Source organism: Hibiscus syriacus, unplaced genomic scaffold (assembly GCF_006381635.1).
Source record: "Hibiscus syriacus cultivar Baekdansim isolate YM2019G1 unplaced genomic scaffold, ASM638163v2 tig00001825_pilon, whole genome shotgun sequence".
In the NCBI taxonomy this organism is placed as follows: domain Eukaryota; kingdom Viridiplantae; phylum Streptophyta; class Magnoliopsida; order Malvales; family Malvaceae; genus Hibiscus; species Hibiscus syriacus.
The window spans coordinates 1,028,970-1,047,119 of NW_024061893.1; the positions used below are offsets into that span (position 1 = coordinate 1,028,970).

Consider the following 18,150-nt stretch of genomic DNA (forward strand, 5'->3'; position numbering starts at 1 on the left):
AATAAATAATCATTAAAAATATAAAAAGAACCTGAAAATTTCTTTAAAAATAAAATAAAAAAGTGACATTTTTATGATAACAGCAATGAATTAAAATGGGGAATAAAATGAAAATATAATGTTTAAACTTACCCAAAAAAAATAGAATGATTGTAAACAAACCAAAATAGACATTAAACTAAAATTGAATGGCGCATGATCATTTCAATTATTATTTAATAGAAACTTAATTATTATTTAGAGATATAATTTGTATATAAGTAAATCCTACGTATAGATGATAGTTGCTATTATATTGAAATGGTCTCAACCCTCCCATTTGTCCCTTTCCACTTAGCACATAAACAAAGCCAAGAAAACAGATGCATATATACCCCTTTTTCAAGTTGGGCTAATATTTTTCCATTTAGCTTAATAGATCATTGTCCATAGGCCCAGGCATTGACCTTACGTAGCCCATATCCGTATGATATAGCATACATGACAGCCTTGTAGCTTGAGCTCCTTTTCTAACTATAGAGAAGCTCCTCCTGTCCTCAGATCTCAACGAAGGAAAATTTTGAAATTAAACATCCAACGTGGCACAGTTGAGTAATTCGACCGTTGGGAATGGGGCCTCCTCCGATCCAACTCCCAATGTAAAATCATAGTTCATATCATAACAACTCTTTTTTATTTTTGTCATTTTCCTCTCTTTTTTTTCCATTCTCAATCAAATAATAAATTCCCTATCGGTGTTTTTTCTCATTCGGCCTTTCCCTCTCTTTCCCCTCAAATTTTGTTTTTGCTCTCTTTCTAAAACAATGGCGATCTCTGAGAACAACTCTCAACAACAAGAAAAGGTTAAGATTTTCTTTCCTATTTTTCTTCTTGGGAAATTAGTTTAATTTTCATTTTCATTTTTGTTTTTCATTCTTAAAGAACCAAATGATGCTGGATTTTTTCAGTCTTTTTCTTTTGTAGAAGAGAGAGTTTTGAGAGGGGTTTTCGCCGTATGAATTTTCTAAAATACCTAAACAGGATTGATTTTTAGGGTTCTAATGGCAGATTTGGGTATTTTGGCAAGTCTTATGTCTGGTTTCCGTACCCTTTCGTATCTAGGATTAGCGGATTTCGAAAACTTTTGAGTTGAGCGTTATTGATTTATCTTGCTTTTACACAATGTTGGGATTTTGGTATTTGTATTTTAATCTGTTCATATTAAAATTTTAACAGGTTTCTTCAGCGGCTGAAAAGAAAAGATGGACGCTTAGCGATTTTGACATTGGAAAGCCCCTTGGACGAGGAAAGTTTGGTCACGTTTATTTAGCTAGAGAAAAGAGGGTTTGTTTCTTTCACCTTTTTTTCATGGATCCTTTTTTGTGCTAATACGAGGAAAATTGGATGTTTTCCTTGTTATTATTTTCTGGTCATAAACTACGCAATTTCAAAGTTCAACCATTGACATATGATATTATTATCTGTAAATCTAGTACTAGGCTAATCCATATGTACTTCTGGAACAGAGCAATCATATTGTGGCACTCAAGGTGCTTTTTAAAAACCAATTGCAACAATCTCAAGTTGAACATCAGCTCCGTCGCGAAGTGGAAATACAAAGTCACCTGCGCCATCCCAATATATTGAGGCTTTATGGTTATTTCTATGATCAGGTATATAGGCCTATACTGATTCTTCATTGTGTACAAGTTAATTGAATGGATTAACATTTGTTTTTCCTGAATTCCAATTTTTGCAGAAACGGTTTACCTGATACTGGAGTATGCAGCCAAGGGAGAACTTTACAAGGAACTGCAGAAATGTAAATACTTCAGTGAAAGACGTGCGGCTACTGTGAGTTAAATTTTTGGTTTTTTGGCCAATTGATTCTCGTGATAGTTTGTAACTCTTAAACAATTTGCTGGAAAAAAAAGGGGACCAATTTGATGATTGTTTTGTATGCTTATGTTTGTAATAGTTTGTAATGCTTGTATTGTTTGTTGCAGTATGTTGCATCTTTAGCTCGGGCACTCATTTATTGCCATGGAAAACATGTAATACACCGAGACATCAAACCCGAGAACTTGCTAATTGGTGCACAGGTGATTCCTACTTATCTTTTGGGTTTTGTTTTTTTACATTGAAAGCCTATAGTGCCTCATATTGTCAACTGGGGGGGTTCCTTTCCAGGGTGAACTTAAGATTGCTGATTTTGGATGGTCAGTACACACATTTAACCGTAGGCGGACTATGTGCGGCACACTTGATTATCTCCCTCCTGAAATGGGTATGTATTTAGTAAATCATTAGAAACCAATTTTGCCAAAAGTAACATTTATGGGGGTACGGGAAACAATTAGAGTAAGACAAAAACTAAGTTCCACCTTATTTTTGATGTTCTTCTCAGTCGAAAGTGTAGAGCACGATGCTAGTGTAGATATCTGGAGCCTTGGTGTGTTGTGCTACGAGTTCCTTTACGGAGTCCCTCCTTTTGAAGCCAAGGAAAACTCTGACACTTACCGAAGGTAAGTTTCAGCTGAAAACTAAGAGAAAGAAGTGACATTTTTTCGGTTAGATGCAGATGTGCCTTACTTTACCTCGTCCACAGGATTGTGCAAGTGGATCTGAAGTTCCCTCCTAAACCCATAGTTTCATCTGCAGCTAAGGACCTCATTAGTCAGGTATTGTTTGTTGCCTTAATAACTTGCAATTAACGACGTTTAATTCATATCCTAAGCAATTTAACATTACTTACAGATGCTTGTCAAAGATTCTTCAGAACGCCTGCCACTGCATAAACTTCTTGAGCACCCATGGATTGTTCAAAATGCGGACCCATCTGGCATCTATAGAGCTTAAATCACACCCCTTCCTCTTAATTCTTTTTTGAGAGGATGATTATGCAAAGATTTCTGATTTTTGCGACAGATGCATCCAAGCTTTGTACGAATAACAATATACTATTACTCATTTGTATGCTTAAATTGCAATGATTTGTTGTGAGATATGCAGCATCTTTTTCTATTTTCCATTGTATTATTATTTTGGTACAAAAAAGTTGAATCCATCTTTTCTTTTTTTGGTTTCTTGTGATCCTTTTGGCCCCAATAATAGCACAAAATATAACACGAGAACAACCTAACCTAATAGCTAGGTTCTTTGGCTGTTCCTTTTAGGCGTATTATGCAGTAGGGTTCTAGCTTGGTGCTGCCTTTTGAGCGTTTTTGCAAAGGACCATTAGTTTACTGATGAATCATTCATAAATCGGTACTTTATCGAGAAGTTGTAAATCAAACAGGGACGTTGCTTGTATCATTTCTTTGTCCTTTGTATGTTTGCAATACTGTTCATCAATGCTTTTTTACTTGATTGACTCGTCACTCTTGAGAGAAAGGAAAATCTATGATGCACGAAAGTATGTTCAGCTTAGAATACAACAGTACAGTAGCCTTTTCTAACCTAACCTAATACATCCAGCGGATAATCACTCATCCAATGTTAATTTTTCTTTAGAGTGGAACTAAACAAGCAAAGCTCCTTCATATGGGAATCCTTTCACATGACGGTGAATATAGAGCAGGCATTTCGCATGGTTGATCAAACATCGAAAATCATGCTGCCATCTTCCTTGAATCCGAATCCCTTCTTACTGTTCTTGTAACTGGAGAGGTAAGTGCCAGAGACACTGCCAAGAAGTGGAGCCACATCGATGTTGCTAACCTTTTTTTTGGCTCCCTGACCATCCTCCGGACAACAGCTACGAAGGGCATGCAATACTTCCTTCATGGAAGGCCTAGTAGAGGGAGATGCACGCGTACACGTGATTCCTATCTTATACACCATTATCATTTCCTCCAAGTTAGATGATTCTCTCAACTCTGGATCAAGTATTTCAGGTATTGGCTTATCCTCTGAGAAGTGATGCCACGCCCATTCGACTAGGTTCATATTCTGATCTATGTTATTAGCTTCTCTTCCCGTCACCAACTCCAAGATTACTACTCCAAAGCTGTAAACATCTACCTTTGCATTCACCTTTGCCGTATATGCATACTCTGTTTTTCAAATGACAACTTTATGTTAAAGGGATGTTCTGATTCAGGAGATAGTTGATATTCAAAAGGATATATCAGTTAAGTTTTAAGGATTTTTACCTGGGGCGAAGTAACCGAAAGATCCTGCAACTACAGACATTGTGTGAGAACCTGCATGCCTAGTTAGCATCTTAGCAAGTCCGAAATCTGCAATTTTTGCCTTGAATTCAGAGTCTAATAAAATATTGCTCGACTTCACATCGCGATGGATTATTGGCGTTGGACACTCATGGTGCATATAGCATAGCCCCTGAGCAGCTCCAACAGCAATTTGCAACCGTGTTGGCCAATCCAAGACAGTATGATAAACTGAGCCCGTCCCCGATACTGACGGCTTTTTATTCCCGTGAAGCCATCTATCAAGACTATGATTCTCCATGTACTCATATACCAGAAGCTTCGAATCTTCACTGGAAATGCAACACAATAACTTCACTATGTTGGAATGGCGAATGCTGCCCAGTATTTCAACTTCTGCCAAGAACTCTTTCTCGAGCTTGTAATCCAGTTCCTTAGTGTTCCAAATTTTCTTCACAGCAACAGACTCATTCGAATGGTTAATGATAATTCGGTAAACCTTCCCCGATCCACCACTTCCTATGAGATTTTCATCTGTCAAACTGGACAATATTTTTCCTTCAGTGAAATCCAATCTCTGAAATGAGGTCAACTTCCATGTTTCTAGATACTGTCTGCGCTTTTTCTCCTATAGTCTCGAACTATGAAGAAGCTCAACACAAGGATAGCGAGAGAAATAAGGATAACAAATGGTAGAATAATGGCAAGATGTCTAGAGGACAACCCCTTGGATTCATGTAGTTCGGAATTGCAGTCCAACAGCATAAGAATTGGATCATCTGCACATAGATCAGCATTGTTCAGAAAACTGTTTTCATATGCAAGGTTATAGAACTGACCCGGAATCCTCCCAACAAGTTGATTAGATGACAAGTTGAGTGAAGTCAGCCTTAGATTGCCAATTCCGAGAGGAATTTCACCAGAGAATTGGTTTTCTGATAAATCCAAGTTAAGCAGGTTAGGTAATGAACCAATTGCAGAAGGGATTTCACCAGAAAGCTTGTTATTGGAGAGATCTAATGTAGTCAACTGTCTCCACGAGATTATTTCAGATGGTAATTCACCAGAAAAATCATTACCGTTGAGAAGCAGGGTTGTAAGGCTAGAAAGATTGGTTATCTCCTTTGGAATTCTACCTGAAAACAAATTGTTGCTAGCCTGAAAGACGACCAAATTTGTCCAAGAAGCAACCGTGGCTGGAATTTCACCGGAGAATTTGTTGTCACTAATCTCCACCCTCGACATATTTGGTGCAATTTCACGTGGTAGTTCACCCGAAAACGAATTGTTACTTAACATCAATCTCGACATATTGAAACTTGTCCATAGACCTTGAGGGATCTCACCTGAGAACCTATTGTTCTGAAGTTGAAAAGTGCGTAAAGTGCGACAATTTCCAAGCGACCTTGGCACTTCCCCACTGAGATTGTTTGTATGAGCAACCACTCCTTGCAGCACGCCTCCGGCACATAAATTTTCAGGCAGTTGGCCACTGAATTGATTCTGTGACACCTCAAACCCTTCAAGCTTCGAATGAAGGCCAAACTCTGGTGGCAAGACGCCGGTTAAGTTGTTCCGAAAAACACGAAAATCTCTCAGAGAAGGCAGAAGGCCAATGCTTGCTGGCAACTCTCCCGTTAACTGGTTCGAAAACAGGTTTAAGAAGTCCAGATATTGTAACTTGCCAAAGTCCTCAGGAATGGAGCCAGTCAAAGTATTCATCGAAAGATCAATCTCCACTAAATTCATCGCTTCAACGGGTCGGGGTATCTCACCGGAAAGCTTATTGTGGTAGAGATAAACATGCGTTAGATTCAACGAAAATAGCCTACCAGGAATTGGACCTTCCAAATTATTTCCAGACAAGTCCAAGTGTTGTAAACTGGAAAGGTTGTTGAAACTTTCAGGGAGTTCACCGATCAGATTTGTTCGTGCCATCCACAAGTACCACAATTAGTTAACTGACCAAACTCTTGAGGTATTCTCATGGGGAAAACTCATTATAAGCCATACCCAAAACCTCAAGATTGGATAAGTTTCCAATTTCCTTGGGAAATGTGCCGTTGAACAGGTTCTGGTACGTGTATAAGGTTTGCAAATTGATAATCTCCCAATACTTGGTGGAATATTGCCAGAGAAATTATTGGCACCAACATCCAAGTAAACCAGATTTGATAACCGGTCAATCTCGTCAGGAATTGGACCAACAAATAGTTCTGAGAGAGGTCTAAGGTCTGGAGTTTTGAACAATTGGAAAGAGGCGGGAACTCTCCAGGGATATAATTGTAAGCAAGGTCAAGCAAAGTGAGATTTTTAAGATCACAGATTGTCGGAGGAATAGGTACCGTGATGTTTTTGTCAGCGAGATGAACTTCGGTGACGGAGTTGGCCGTGCAGTTGATCTCCGGCCAATCGCAGGGTGAGGAAGATGAGGTCCAAGATTGAATAGACGGTGGATTGCCCAGCTGTTGTTTAAGGCTGAGAAGAACATTTCGGTCGGCATTTATGTCTTGTGACGTTACTTTGAAGGGTATGGAGACGAAGAGAAGGAAGAGAGAGAATAAGCATAGTTCAGACATTTTCAGCACAGTTTGTATCAACGGGAAAAGCCGAGTTAGGATCGGGACTCGTTCATTTGTGACATTATTAAACTATGAAGCCTTTCCTTCTATGCTAAACTTTTTTTATTTATTTACAATTCTGCCATTACTTATCCGAAGTTTTTTTAATTGGAGTAGTAGGTTCTATTGAAAGTAGTATCTTAAATGTAATTTCTAGAATATAAATATGTTCCATATTTTCAAATTTCTTTACTATAAAACGAGGACCTGCGTATATGATTTGAATGACTAAAATCTTAGAAAATTTGAAGTCTCCATCCAATGAATTTTAATACCACCTTATAGTTTTTTAGCTGATTATACAAATAAATTTATTTTCATTTGCAATAATTAATTAGTAAACATTTGAGTTTTCTAAGGACATTCCAATTTGTTTGCTTTTTAAAACATGTAATTTGGGCTTTACATTTATTTATTTATTTGTTTTTTTGTAAAACTTCTCGTATACTAACAATTAGATGATCTAGTGAAATAGAGTATTAGATCCTTTTAAAAAAGTTGGAGCTTTGAATTTTACTGTTTTCGAGTGAATCAAATTGAGTTTGAAGAACTGTCATTGTCTCTGTAATACATAATCCGATTTAATCAATTAATAGATTAAATATTAGTGATTATAAAAAATAAATCTTCTCGTACAATATAATAAAAATTAATTGAAATAATATTAATATTTTAAAAATTAAAAACCAGTTTAAAATGATAATCATAATTTGAGGACCTTTTATGCAATTAAATCTTACAGTTTTTGTTTTAACAAAGTGCTTTCCGTCAAATGAAGCGTGCTGTAATTCCTCAACTAATTGCAAATACAGTGTGACCTTCCTTTTTTGTGAGAAAATGTCGGTTGAATAGTCAACCAAAGTGGGCTGCTGGTTAGACAGCTTCGAGATGCATAATATTTTCTTTATTTTTTTAATTTATAAAATTATTTTTTTATAATAACCAATATTCAAACTATCAACGAACTAATCCGTATTGGATACCGCCTAAGCGATAACGTCCCTCCAAACTCAATTTGATTCATTCATAAACATTAAGATTTAAACCTCTAACTTATTTAAGATATGTTTTATCCTACTAGACCAACTGATGGATGATATAAAATTGTTTTTTTATTATAAATTGAAGAATGAGATGAGATGTTATTATCGAGATTTATACTTTATATTATTAGATTCAATACAAAATTTCAACCATTTATCCATCTAAATAAAAGAAAAATTAAATTTATCAAGTAATTTTAGAGGTAAAAGAAAAAATTGTCATTTTTAGAATTCTTAGATTTGAATATCTATATGCAGTAGGAGTGCTTGAATGTTTATTATCAAATAATTGAGATTATTTTGAACATATATTATCTTATAATCATTTAGACTAAAAAAAAATTTTTAAAATATCTTTTATCTGTAATCTCTCACCATTATATTCATATTTTTATATATCAAATAAATTCATTCAACATTAAATTATTTTAGTAATAGATAAAATGATGTAGAAAATTATAATGAGGCATAACATCTAAAATATTCAATAAAAGAAACAAAGTGAGAAGAGAAGGTTGGTATGCTTTGTATTTTGTGACGCATAATTAATATATTGTTCGAAGAAATGTATGTATTGGAATACTTGACTATTCAACTAGCTACGGTTTGGGTTTGAATATCTCACATTTAGTTTTTATTCTATTTTTCTCGGATTTCTTTCACACCCTTTATCTAGAAAGAAAGAAAGAGAAAAAGTTTGCTCAACTCACTCACTCATCAAGAGTCGTTGGCCGCCTGTTCCTCTTGCATTTTTTTGTATTAACATTCTCATTTCATCACTCATAATTTTATAAGTTATTCTCGTGCAAGTAGGGAATCAAAATGGGACCGAATCTACATAAAAAAAAAGAGAGAGGCTAAACTCTATTTATGAGTTAATATTTTTTAGATATAAATCTAAGATGTATTTCAGTTGAAAATTTTAAAATTAATTAAAATATTGAATTTAAAAACACATTTTAATTTACCTAATTATAAAACTCATATTAAGTAAAAATAATTCAATCCAAGCAAACGAGTCTTTGTTCTTATGTATTAATGGATGAAAGCAAAAGATTGTTATATATATATATATAATTATTTAATACAAGGGTGAAATAAAAAGATTTCATAAGCGTGTATGAGATATTGTAATATATTGTTCTCATACATAAATAAATAAATAACACATAACAATATCTTAAATATGAATTCAGAAATTCAGAAATACTATTCCAAAATTTTAATAATTTTTTTTTATATTTTAATCTTTTTAAGAAATTAAATTAACTTTTCAAAAGCATTTCAAAAGAGATACTCAAGTTTCCATTTCCAAACACCCAGTTGACCTCTGAAAGTAGAAAAGAAAAAGAAGCAACATTGAAATTGAAATACATCTCAGAGAATCCACCAAATCATATTCACTAACTTATTCTATGAACATCATAGCTCATATGCCAACTTCCATGAAAATGACTGCAAATGATAGATTCGAAGTTTCTCACCACCAGAACTTCTCCACCTGAAAGATATAACAAAATTCACCATCTCTCATGAAGTTACCTTCAAATATGGATTGCAGGATCCAATGGGGCCTTTTCTTTCTCATTCCTACAAACTGAAAGCATCCAAATTCCCCATAGTTCTTAGCAAGTTCATCAATAGAAATTGACACTTTTCAATTTTCTAGCTTTTAATGAAAATAGAAGAAAATGGGCAACTTACCTTGTAGAGTTGAAGTTTCAGAACTCTTCAATACATGTAACCTCTTTGCAGTAGAAACGAACATGCTGCCAAATACATGAATTCTAGGATTAAATTATTGGAGCCAAAATGAAAAGAAGAAGAAGAAGATCAATTGTCATAATTGGAAGTTATGTATACTCATTGTTTGATTCATGTTTTTTGTATTTTTGCAGTTGAATAATAGTTGAAGGATTCATTTATAAGAATTCAATTTGTGTAAGCTGATGTTATAATCTAAGACCTCATATGAGAGAAAAATGCTTACTGCCATGGGACATCTCCAACAAGCACCCTGTCTCCTTCATCATCTTCATAAATTAGAGTATATTCCCCACTTCCAGCTAATGAACCTGCATCTGCTTTGGCTAATTCCTTGGTCTTGCTTTCGTTTTGGGTGGCAGATGGATCTCTTTGAGCTAAGATATAGTTGTAAAACAAACCAGTCAACTTAAGCTAACATAAATTAACATAAATAACCTGGTTTATGGACCAACCTGCAAGCAGACCACTGAACAGTTCATCTATAGCAAGTGAGAGTTCCTCATAGCTGCTATAGGCACTGAGATTTATTTTCCTTCCAATAGGGATTCCTTCCATGTTGATCTTTACAAACAACTGAGTTTTGGGATTTTCTGGTTTGACTTCAGTGTCCTTGTCATTTGATGATTCAGAAGCTGGCTTCGACAAGCTGTTGCTTGCAAGATTTTTCCGGAATGATCGAACCGGAGGCCACCCAACAACTGGGGAATATGCAATTCTGTTCATTTTGAGGATGTAAGAAGAGCTGATACGAAATAAGCAATAAAACTAAGTAACCCCCCCCCCCCCAACCCAAAAAAAAAAAGGAAATCACGGCATTTTTAGAACTGAAAACAAGCCACTGAAACACCTTTCCCATCCTAGACATACTTGAATCAAACCATGCTGAGCTCCTTGAACAAAACCTCGTTCAATTTTTTGCATATGAAAGAATCTTTTCTAGTGCCTATCATACAAGCTAAGTATCAAAGTTTAAGGAATAACAACCTTTTATTTGAGGTATTGTTTGTCGAGGCGTCTGGATCAGCAGTAGAATGAGTACAACATGCTTTCCTATCAGAAAATTGAAACTCTCCCAGTGTCATCTTAGAGCTACTTGGTTGCTTAAAGTCCTCAGCCATGCCAGCAAACCATGGAGTTGGAGTAGAATTCACTTTATCACTTGCTTTCTCTCCTATTCTTGTCTCATCTGTTGTGTGATGGAAAGCTCTCTTTGTTCCATGACTTGTATTGCTGTTGTAGCCATGGGCTTCTCCAGGAGGACCAAGCCTCAGCTCCAACTTCGTATCCTCTGAGACTTTATGATTTACTAGCCATTCTTTGTTCACAGTATTTAGAGTCGGAAACTGATGATACTCCTCCGTCTTATCAGATGCCATAACAAGGGAAATATGAAAGATAATCCTATCTGGTTCTATGTATATGCAAACTGCAGTGAAAATGACTACTTCAATCAAGAAACTACTCGAAATTCATATGGATCATAAGAGAACTGCAGGAAAAACAAAGTACTGAAAACAGTTTGTAGGATTAGATAAGCCTACTTGAGTTTACATAGAGGCTAACCAACAACAACCCAGAAAAGCTAAGTGCTTCACCAGCCTATAAATAAGAATTTTGATGCATTTTCATGGAAAGGGCGATATAAGGCAATAAAAGTTGGTGATATACGGCAAGCTTGTTGGGGGAAATATAGCTAAGTGGCTCTTTGAACTTCTTTTAAGTCTGCTCTCCTATTTTCTTCCTCAGACTTAGTTTAGGACAGAAAAAAGGAAACTGCAGACAGAACAGTTGCTCATAATACTGATTCATGACCTAGACAAGACAACATTGTTCTTTCTTCTTTTTTGTCAAGAATCTAATGCTAGCCTAGACTCTTATGATGCCTTATCCTAGGCTTTTAGGCAGATAGAATTTATACATGATAAGGACAGCATACATTTGTGCATTTGATTAAATACATGTCCTGCAATGTATTCTCCTGTGCTGTATTAAGCTGATACAATATATACACACCACATTTAAAATCATCCCAAAGAAGAAAGGAAGTAAACCGTGTGCTGTATTTCACGTCGGTTTTGTGTAATAGTACAAGTAAACGCAGTCAACTTTTTCAACGTGTAGAAAACAAGGAAATATTTTCCAACATTGTTGAACCAAGAAACTAGAATCCTGATAAGGTCTTGATTTAAAAGGAAAAAAAAGTAATAATTACATATATTTTACAATGCCTTGGGTTTTTGTCGTTATTATATTGTTGACTCTTAAACCTCTATCAAGCATGCTTTCTGCAATCCGCGTTTCATGGATGGGTGGAGACGCCTACCTTTTCTTTGACGGGTTTAGCATTTTCGGACAATGAAGTTCAAGTTACCATGTATCAAAAGTTCAAATTGAGACCCGAATACAGTCTTACTCGCTTTGGGTTTATAATGGTTATGGACAAAACGAATGTTGTTCAAGTAAATTGCAGTGAGTATCGATATCCTATGAAACCCAAACCGCAAAATAAAAATTATAACAACATATTGCAGTCGCTATTTAAATGATGGTATATGTATTTATTTTTTTTCTTTTCAGAGAAGGCAATGGATATGTTCAATGAATATTGAGGAAAAAGAAGAAAGAAAAAAACGAAGTTAAAAGTCTTGGCCATCATTATTATTAGCAGAACAACTAACCCTTTTGAGCTCACCATCTGTAAATGGTGGTGGAGCCATAATATCCCACTTATTAAGATATGATCCATCACTGCCTGACCTGATAATTCCCAACTTCACTTTAAGAGGAGCCTTTTTGGACCTTTTCTTTTTGCCCTTTTATTTCTTCTCTTTACTTCTTTGATCTTTAATTATGATTACAAGTTTGCCTGCTGCTAATTACCTGCATCCAACCAAATCACTTCCTCTTAATTCATATTTACAACTACATCAAATATGCTTAAAACTGTTGAGTTTTTTAACCTGCAAAAGCGACCGTATCTGCTATGTTAGTCATCTTCTACTTATGAAAAGAGTTTTGATTTGCAAAAGTAATGTTGTTTGTTTACTTATGAATGATGACCATGACCAGGGTTTTAAAAAATGATCCGCGACCGCGATTTCGGCCGCGATATAGCGGTTTCGCCGCCGTCCGAGTTACCCGCGATGGCCGCAATAGCGTCGCGGTAAATCCGAAATAACCGAAAACGCGATCGCGACCGCAATTTGAAACTCTGACCATGACCTGATCCCTCCATTTCATTTCAATTTCGAAGTGCGGGGAAGACCATGACCTTCCTCCAAACAGACCTTAAATATGGAACTTGAAATCAAGCCACTAACACTGTCAACTTTCCATAAAGTTCGACGTTCTGTCACTATGTATATATATGCGTGTGTGTGTATTCCTGCCAACCCACCAAGTAATGGAAAGGAGTTTTGGCGGGCGCCGGGGAAGCAACTTGATAATAGGATATATAAATCGGCACCTCATTATTGATAGATACGCATAATTGCTAATGCTTCATTTACAAAACAAAATCTTGTTTCCATAGTGCTGAACTGATTCTAGTGAAGGCCAGTGCGTCAACATTTCTAGCATCTGTCTTACAGGGCCCCGCCCCCTCATGCAATGTGAGCATCTGCAGCCTGTCTCACCATCTGAAAATAACCAGAAAAATTCGTACAATTATAAGTTATAAACAGGCCAGTGTAAATATAATAATGGGTTATATAAATAACACGAGACCTGGAAGTAAATATCAAGCTTCTTCCTCAAGATTGCATGCTCTTGCTTGATTTGTTGTAAACTCCTAATGCATCTATATAAAAGAAAAGGTTTTGCAAGTTTAATTCAGAACGGCCATAAGTTTAGTTCAGTTAGGCAATGTACTAATCCGTATGTATTAGAGAAAAGTAGAGGAAAAAATACATACCCTTCAGCATTTCCCCCACTGCAGTATTCGCTGAACACTGCGCATTCATTGATCACCTTTTTAGCTCCAATGCTTCAAGTAAATCATAAGTAACTTAGCAAAACAGTTACACTGCTACTAATAAAACATCAATTCACTTTTAATTATTGATTTCGAATGTAGGTTTATAGGAGGTTACCTGGAAGTGCTACCCTTGAATTGGTGCATGTAATCATCCAGTTTATTAAAGTTAATAGGCCAACTATTCCTGCATGCATGCAAGTATCTGTCACTGTAATACTAACCATAAAGACAATTATTATAAGACTATATGTTTTTATATGTTAATGTTCCCCTTACAGTGACTGTTCGATGTTCTGAATCAATCTAGCTGAGTCAGTGAAAAATAGTGTGGCAATTTCTTGTACAAAATTAGGATTGGCATCATCTTGTAACTCCTCCAGCTGGATGAATTGCTCGTCAAGATAACCCTACAACAATGCTTCAACATGCACATTTTACTTGATTTGGCTACGAAATTAAGCATGGGAAAGAAAAATAGAAAACTTAACTCGGCACACTATTGAGATGCAATGCTCGGATAAAAAATACAAGTGGGAAGGTGCAATCAGTGAAAAACAAGCATGTTTATATATTAATTAAAAAGTGATTCCTGTAGCTTATGTTGTTAAAATTAAGAAAAGGGAAAAGATAATAATAAAAAAGCAGAGCAAAGAGGAATAAATTAAAAGCTCGAGTAGTCGAGTGCAAATTAACCAAGTCTAAAGGGTAAAAACTTCTGTTTGGCCCATTGACACTAAATTGCTTCTTGGAGTGGGCTTCAAGTTAAACAAAACCATCCAAGATATATACTTCAGCCCGTTGGCTTAATTCCCAAGCAACCGAAACTAGAAATAGTGAATAAAATTCAAGAAAAAGGGTTTTCTAGTGTCGACCTATAAGAGGCTTTTGTAAATAAAATTCAACAAACCTCATATGTCTCTTTTTCCATTTTTAAAATTAGATCGTTCAAAATATCTCATTCAAAAATATAAATAAATAATAATATTTATATTTTATTTTTTACTTTTATATCTCGCTCTTTCACGTGTATTAAAATAAGATAATTATCATTTTTCATGATCAAATATGTTTTCTAAAACTAGACGGAGAGTATTAAAAATAATGAAAAGGGGAGAGAGAGGACCTGATCAAAGAGGGACCGTCTCATGCAGGCAACTTGGTGTTGCAGGCCATTCCTATCCATACTTTGCTTTCGTTTCCTTTGTAAATTGTAAAGAAAGTGCCAAAAAGAAATTCTGATATTTGAATGATTTAGCAGCTTTGCTCTGTTCGTCTGGAAGGGATTTGAGATCCGCTCAGCGTCAAGGGCCTGCCTGTGTATTTATAGTGTATAACTGCAGCAGAAAAGAAAGGGAGAAAGAATCTACGGTCGAAAATAAATAAAAATCAAGAGGCTTACGTGTCAAATGTTATCCGATTTTGATATCAATTTAGATTTTGACGTTTTGGCTAAAAATATATGTTATTGACGGGATATGATGTTCCTAGGAGGCATTTCATTTTCGAGCATTTATATATAAACAACTTTTTTATATCTATTTAAAACATATTATAAACTGTGATATCCATAACTATACATCTTGAAATTCAAATTATTTATTTACTTATTTTATTTATGATATCTATTTTAAAATTATATTTATGTTTATTCTATTTAAAAAATTTATGTTATTAATATATATATTGAAGACACTAAATTTTGTCCAACACATTTGTGTTATTATATTATAATATATATTTATATATATATATTTACACTTTATTTTTATTACATTTTCATAATACAAAACCAACTACAAGCCCAACATGTGCAGCCCAACAGAGCCCCCAAGACCCAAGCATGCACGCAACACGAACCGGTCCAGATCTGCAACCCGAATTGATGCTAGGGTTTCCAGAAGCCTTGTGTTCCAACGGCGTCGTGTCATTCACCTAGCCGAACCAACAAGCAAGGCCGAGACTTCTGCTGGTTCCCTAGCCCCAACAACAACCCACAACCGATCATTTCGGTTTAACAAACGAACCACACGTTAGTAAGAGTCCAAAGCCACAAGAACACCATAAAATCAGGAGTTGTAGTTCGATTAGGGCTCAAACACTATAGTTAAAAATAGGAAATTTTTCACTATAAATAAGTGTAATCGAACTCATTGTAGGGGGATATTACGAATAGATTACCAGAGATTTACACACGAAAATATTAGCAAGAGTTCGAAGCATTTTGTACCATTTTTTTTGAAGGAAATAAAGAGGTAGTGTTTGCTTACCTTGTTTGCCGTTATTTTTACCTTGCATGCGTATCTCCTTCATTATTGTGGCTTGAATAAAACCCAAAAGAAGCCTTTTTAGCCGATGAACATAGGGGCTTGTCGAGATCTTTCGAGTTAGATCCATCCCCCGAGGCTCGATTTTAACAAAATCACTTTGATTTCTTTGAATAGGGGAAGGAAAGTTGTTTAAAAATAAAAAAAAATTTAAGTTTTGCCGCCGATGACCGGCGGCCGACGAGGCGGCGGATGACCATTTCTGGGTTTATACGGCGGCGTGTTCTTCGTTCATGAAAAACATGCATGAGTCTATAAGAGAAAATGAGATTTTGGTTTTTGATCCAAATGGGGGTGGGTTAAAAATGAAAATGTGTTTGTGTTAATGGGTTATATACCCAGCCCGTGTGTGACCTGCGACCCGATCCATGGGTCCAAACGACTCGCGTGTTTTTAAAAAATGCGGGTTAACCCCTGTTTTGGTCCCCCTCTATTTTTGAAACTTTCATTTTAGTCCCAAATTCGTAATTTCAACGCTGATTTTCTTCTGGATTTGACCCTCCAAGTTGATTTCATTCCAATTTAATATCGTCATGGTCATTTTTACTATTTGTTTTATATTTTTATTTATATTTATTTTTACTATAACTATTATTAGTATTATTTTTAATATTATTTTTTATTTCATATATGTATATATATATTTTACTTATTTCTTTTTATACTCTTTTACTATTTTATTATTTCTATTATTATTATTATTTTCTTTTCTATTTTACTTTTCTATTTTATTTATTCATTTTTACTTTCTTTTTATTTTTATATTTCATCTCCCTTTTATTTCTTTCATTTATTTATTTATTTATTTGCATTATCTTCTTATTTTTATTTAGTTGTTTGCTATGTATATATTATTATTTTTATTATTATTGTTCTCTATGTTATTCGTTTTATTTATTTCATTCATTTTTATCTTTAATTTTTTTATTTGATTTATTCTTTATTGTTTTCTTTACTTCATTCATTTTTTTTCTTTATTATTTATTATCATTTTTTTACTTTATTATTTATTATCATTTTTTTACATATCTTTCGACTTAAAAATGGTACATTTTCAACCAATCAATGGTAAGTTTTGGATCGTTATTTTACCTTTCAATTTAAAATTACAACTTTCTTAATTAAAGACAACTGGAGATTACACAGTACCGAAAGGGTGATTCAAGGGTGCTAACTCTTCCTTGACTGTAACCGACTCCCGAATCTGACACATCTTTGGTAAGACGCAGATCAGATAAGAAATAAGATATCCGATCAACCTATTTATTTCTAAATAAATGATCGGTGGCGACTCCAATCCATTTAATCCACATCGAAGCCCAATTTCGGGCCCACCTGAAAGACGATTCCGACAGATTGGCGACTCCACTGGGGACACAGGTAAGTGAGTCAGACTAAGGTAATTTCCAGTTGTCTTTTTAACGAAAAGGGTAAGTTTAAATTTTAAGGTAACATTTCGATCCTTTTTACTTACTTTTGATTATATTTTCGAGTAAATAGTTGTACTAATCGTTTTCTCATGATTTCAGCCTTCAAAGCTTTTTTCACTTAAGGCTCTAAACCCGAGCTCTAAACCCGAGCTCCAAACCCGTTTTAAGTGGGGGTAAAAGCGACGCCTTCGTGTGAATTTATTCACCGTGCGAGCCTAGCAAGTAGCCTTCGGGATTCATATATCTTATGTCTTCGTGTGAATTTATTCACAGTGCGGGCATAAGGGAATGTGTCCTCTCGAGTTTAACTTAGTCCACACAAGCCTGTGATGTGTTTTGGACTAAAGGTCTGGTAAGCCCAATGGGGCACCGACAAGAAGAACTCGGGTACCATTTTTTTAGAACCTAAACCAGGAGACTATGGAGAATTAGAGCCTACCCCGAAACCACATTCCAAAATCTAGGATATTTTTACCCTAACCTTGAAATTTGTTTGTTTTTCTACTTTTCGTTTTTTCTTTCATCATTTTTTCATCATTTTTATTTCGCTAACTTTTTACCTTTGTGTTTGTTTTAAAGCACTTGCATCATTTAAAAGAGGTGTTGATCCACCAAAAACATATTTGTTAAGCATGAATAATCTGCATTAATGGACAAAGGGGTTGTAATACAAGAGATGAAAATACAAAGTACAGTCTACAAGGTGACTATATGTCACATTCAATTTAGAAGACGTGGTGCTCACAATTGAAGAGTATATCACTTTGTTGCATTATAAAGGACTCAGAATGAATCGGGTCTACATCAAGCACAATAAAAGTCTATCTTTGAAGTACTG

General features: G+C 35.1%; 3 protein-coding genes and 1 pseudogene across 3 annotated transcripts; 1 reads left to right on the top strand and 3 right to left on the bottom strand.

The window, feature by feature from the left end:
* The first annotated feature begins 749 nt into the window (after positions 1–749).
* Positions 750–3,007, top strand: LOC120136045 (serine/threonine-protein kinase Aurora-2-like). Its single transcript, XM_039152165.1, has 9 exons — positions 750–842; positions 1,216–1,323; positions 1,506–1,651; positions 1,737–1,833; positions 1,986–2,081; positions 2,170–2,266; positions 2,387–2,504; positions 2,588–2,660; positions 2,737–3,007. Exons 1-9 carry the CDS (start codon positions 804–806, stop codon positions 2,836–2,838), a joined length of 876 nt encoding a protein of 291 aa, XP_039008096.1. The 5' UTR covers positions 750–803; the 3' UTR covers positions 2,839–3,007.
* A 378-nt stretch (positions 3,008–3,385) lies between these two features.
* LOC120135977 lies at positions 3,386–6,765 on the bottom strand (annotated as a pseudogene).
* Positions 6,766–9,156: 2,391 nt separating this feature from the next.
* On the bottom strand, positions 9,157–11,578 carry LOC120136013 (auxin-responsive protein IAA16-like). Its single transcript, XM_039152139.1, has 5 exons — positions 10,567–11,578; positions 10,035–10,297; positions 9,806–9,956; positions 9,520–9,584; positions 9,157–9,412 (listed from the first exon to the last, which is right to left on the bottom strand). Exons 1-5 carry the CDS (start codon positions 10,956–10,958, stop codon positions 9,360–9,362), a joined length of 924 nt encoding a protein of 307 aa, XP_039008070.1. The 5' UTR covers positions 10,959–11,578; the 3' UTR covers positions 9,157–9,359.
* Positions 11,579–13,160: 1,582 nt separating this feature from the next.
* LOC120136034 (histidine-containing phosphotransfer protein 4-like) lies at positions 13,161–14,838 on the bottom strand. Its single transcript, XM_039152157.1, has 6 exons — positions 14,682–14,838; positions 13,835–13,965; positions 13,674–13,742; positions 13,496–13,567; positions 13,309–13,381; positions 13,161–13,220 (listed from the first exon to the last, which is right to left on the bottom strand). Exons 1-6 carry the CDS (start codon positions 14,739–14,741, stop codon positions 13,185–13,187), a joined length of 441 nt encoding a protein of 146 aa, XP_039008088.1. The 5' UTR covers positions 14,742–14,838; the 3' UTR covers positions 13,161–13,184.
* Positions 14,839–18,150: the final 3,312 nt, after the last annotated feature.

What these genes read in the sequence shown, in the direction of transcription:
- LOC120136045 (XM_039152165.1), top strand. Translation starts at nt 804, where the DNA reads ATGGCGATCTCTGAGAACAACTCTCAACAACAAGAAAAG. An exon ending in GTGAAAGACGTGCGGCTACT is followed by an intron (nt 1,834 to 1,985) that starts GTGAGTTAAATT and finishes TGTTTGTTGCAG; the next exon opens with TATGTTGCATCTTTAGCTCG. An exon ending in CTAAGGACCTCATTAGTCAG is followed by an intron (nt 2,661 to 2,736) that starts GTATTGTTTGTT and finishes CATTACTTACAG; the next exon opens with ATGCTTGTCAAAGATTCTTC.
- LOC120136013 (XM_039152139.1), bottom strand. Translation starts at nt 10,958, where the DNA reads ATGGCATCTGATAAGACGGAGGAGTATCATCAGTTTCCGACTCTAAAT. An exon ending in GTTCAGTGGTCTGCTTGCAG is followed by an intron (nt 9,957 to 10,034) that starts GTTGGTCCATAA and finishes ACTATATCTTAG; the next exon opens with CTCAAAGAGATCCATCTGCC. An exon ending in TGAAACTTCAACTCTACAAG is followed by an intron (nt 9,413 to 9,519) that starts GTAAGTTGCCCA and finishes GGATGCTTTCAG; the next exon opens with TTTGTAGGAATGAGAAAGAA.
- LOC120136034 (XM_039152157.1), bottom strand. Translation starts at nt 14,741, where the DNA reads ATGGATAGGAATGGCCTGCAACACCAAGTTGCCTGCATGAGACGGTCC. An exon ending in CAGAACATCGAACAGTCACT is followed by an intron (nt 13,743 to 13,834) that starts GTAAGGGGAACA and finishes GCATGCATGCAG; the next exon opens with GAATAGTTGGCCTATTAACT. An exon ending in AGTGGGGGAAATGCTGAAGG is followed by an intron (nt 13,382 to 13,495) that starts GTATGTATTTTT and finishes TCTTTTATATAG; the next exon opens with ATGCATTAGGAGTTTACAAC.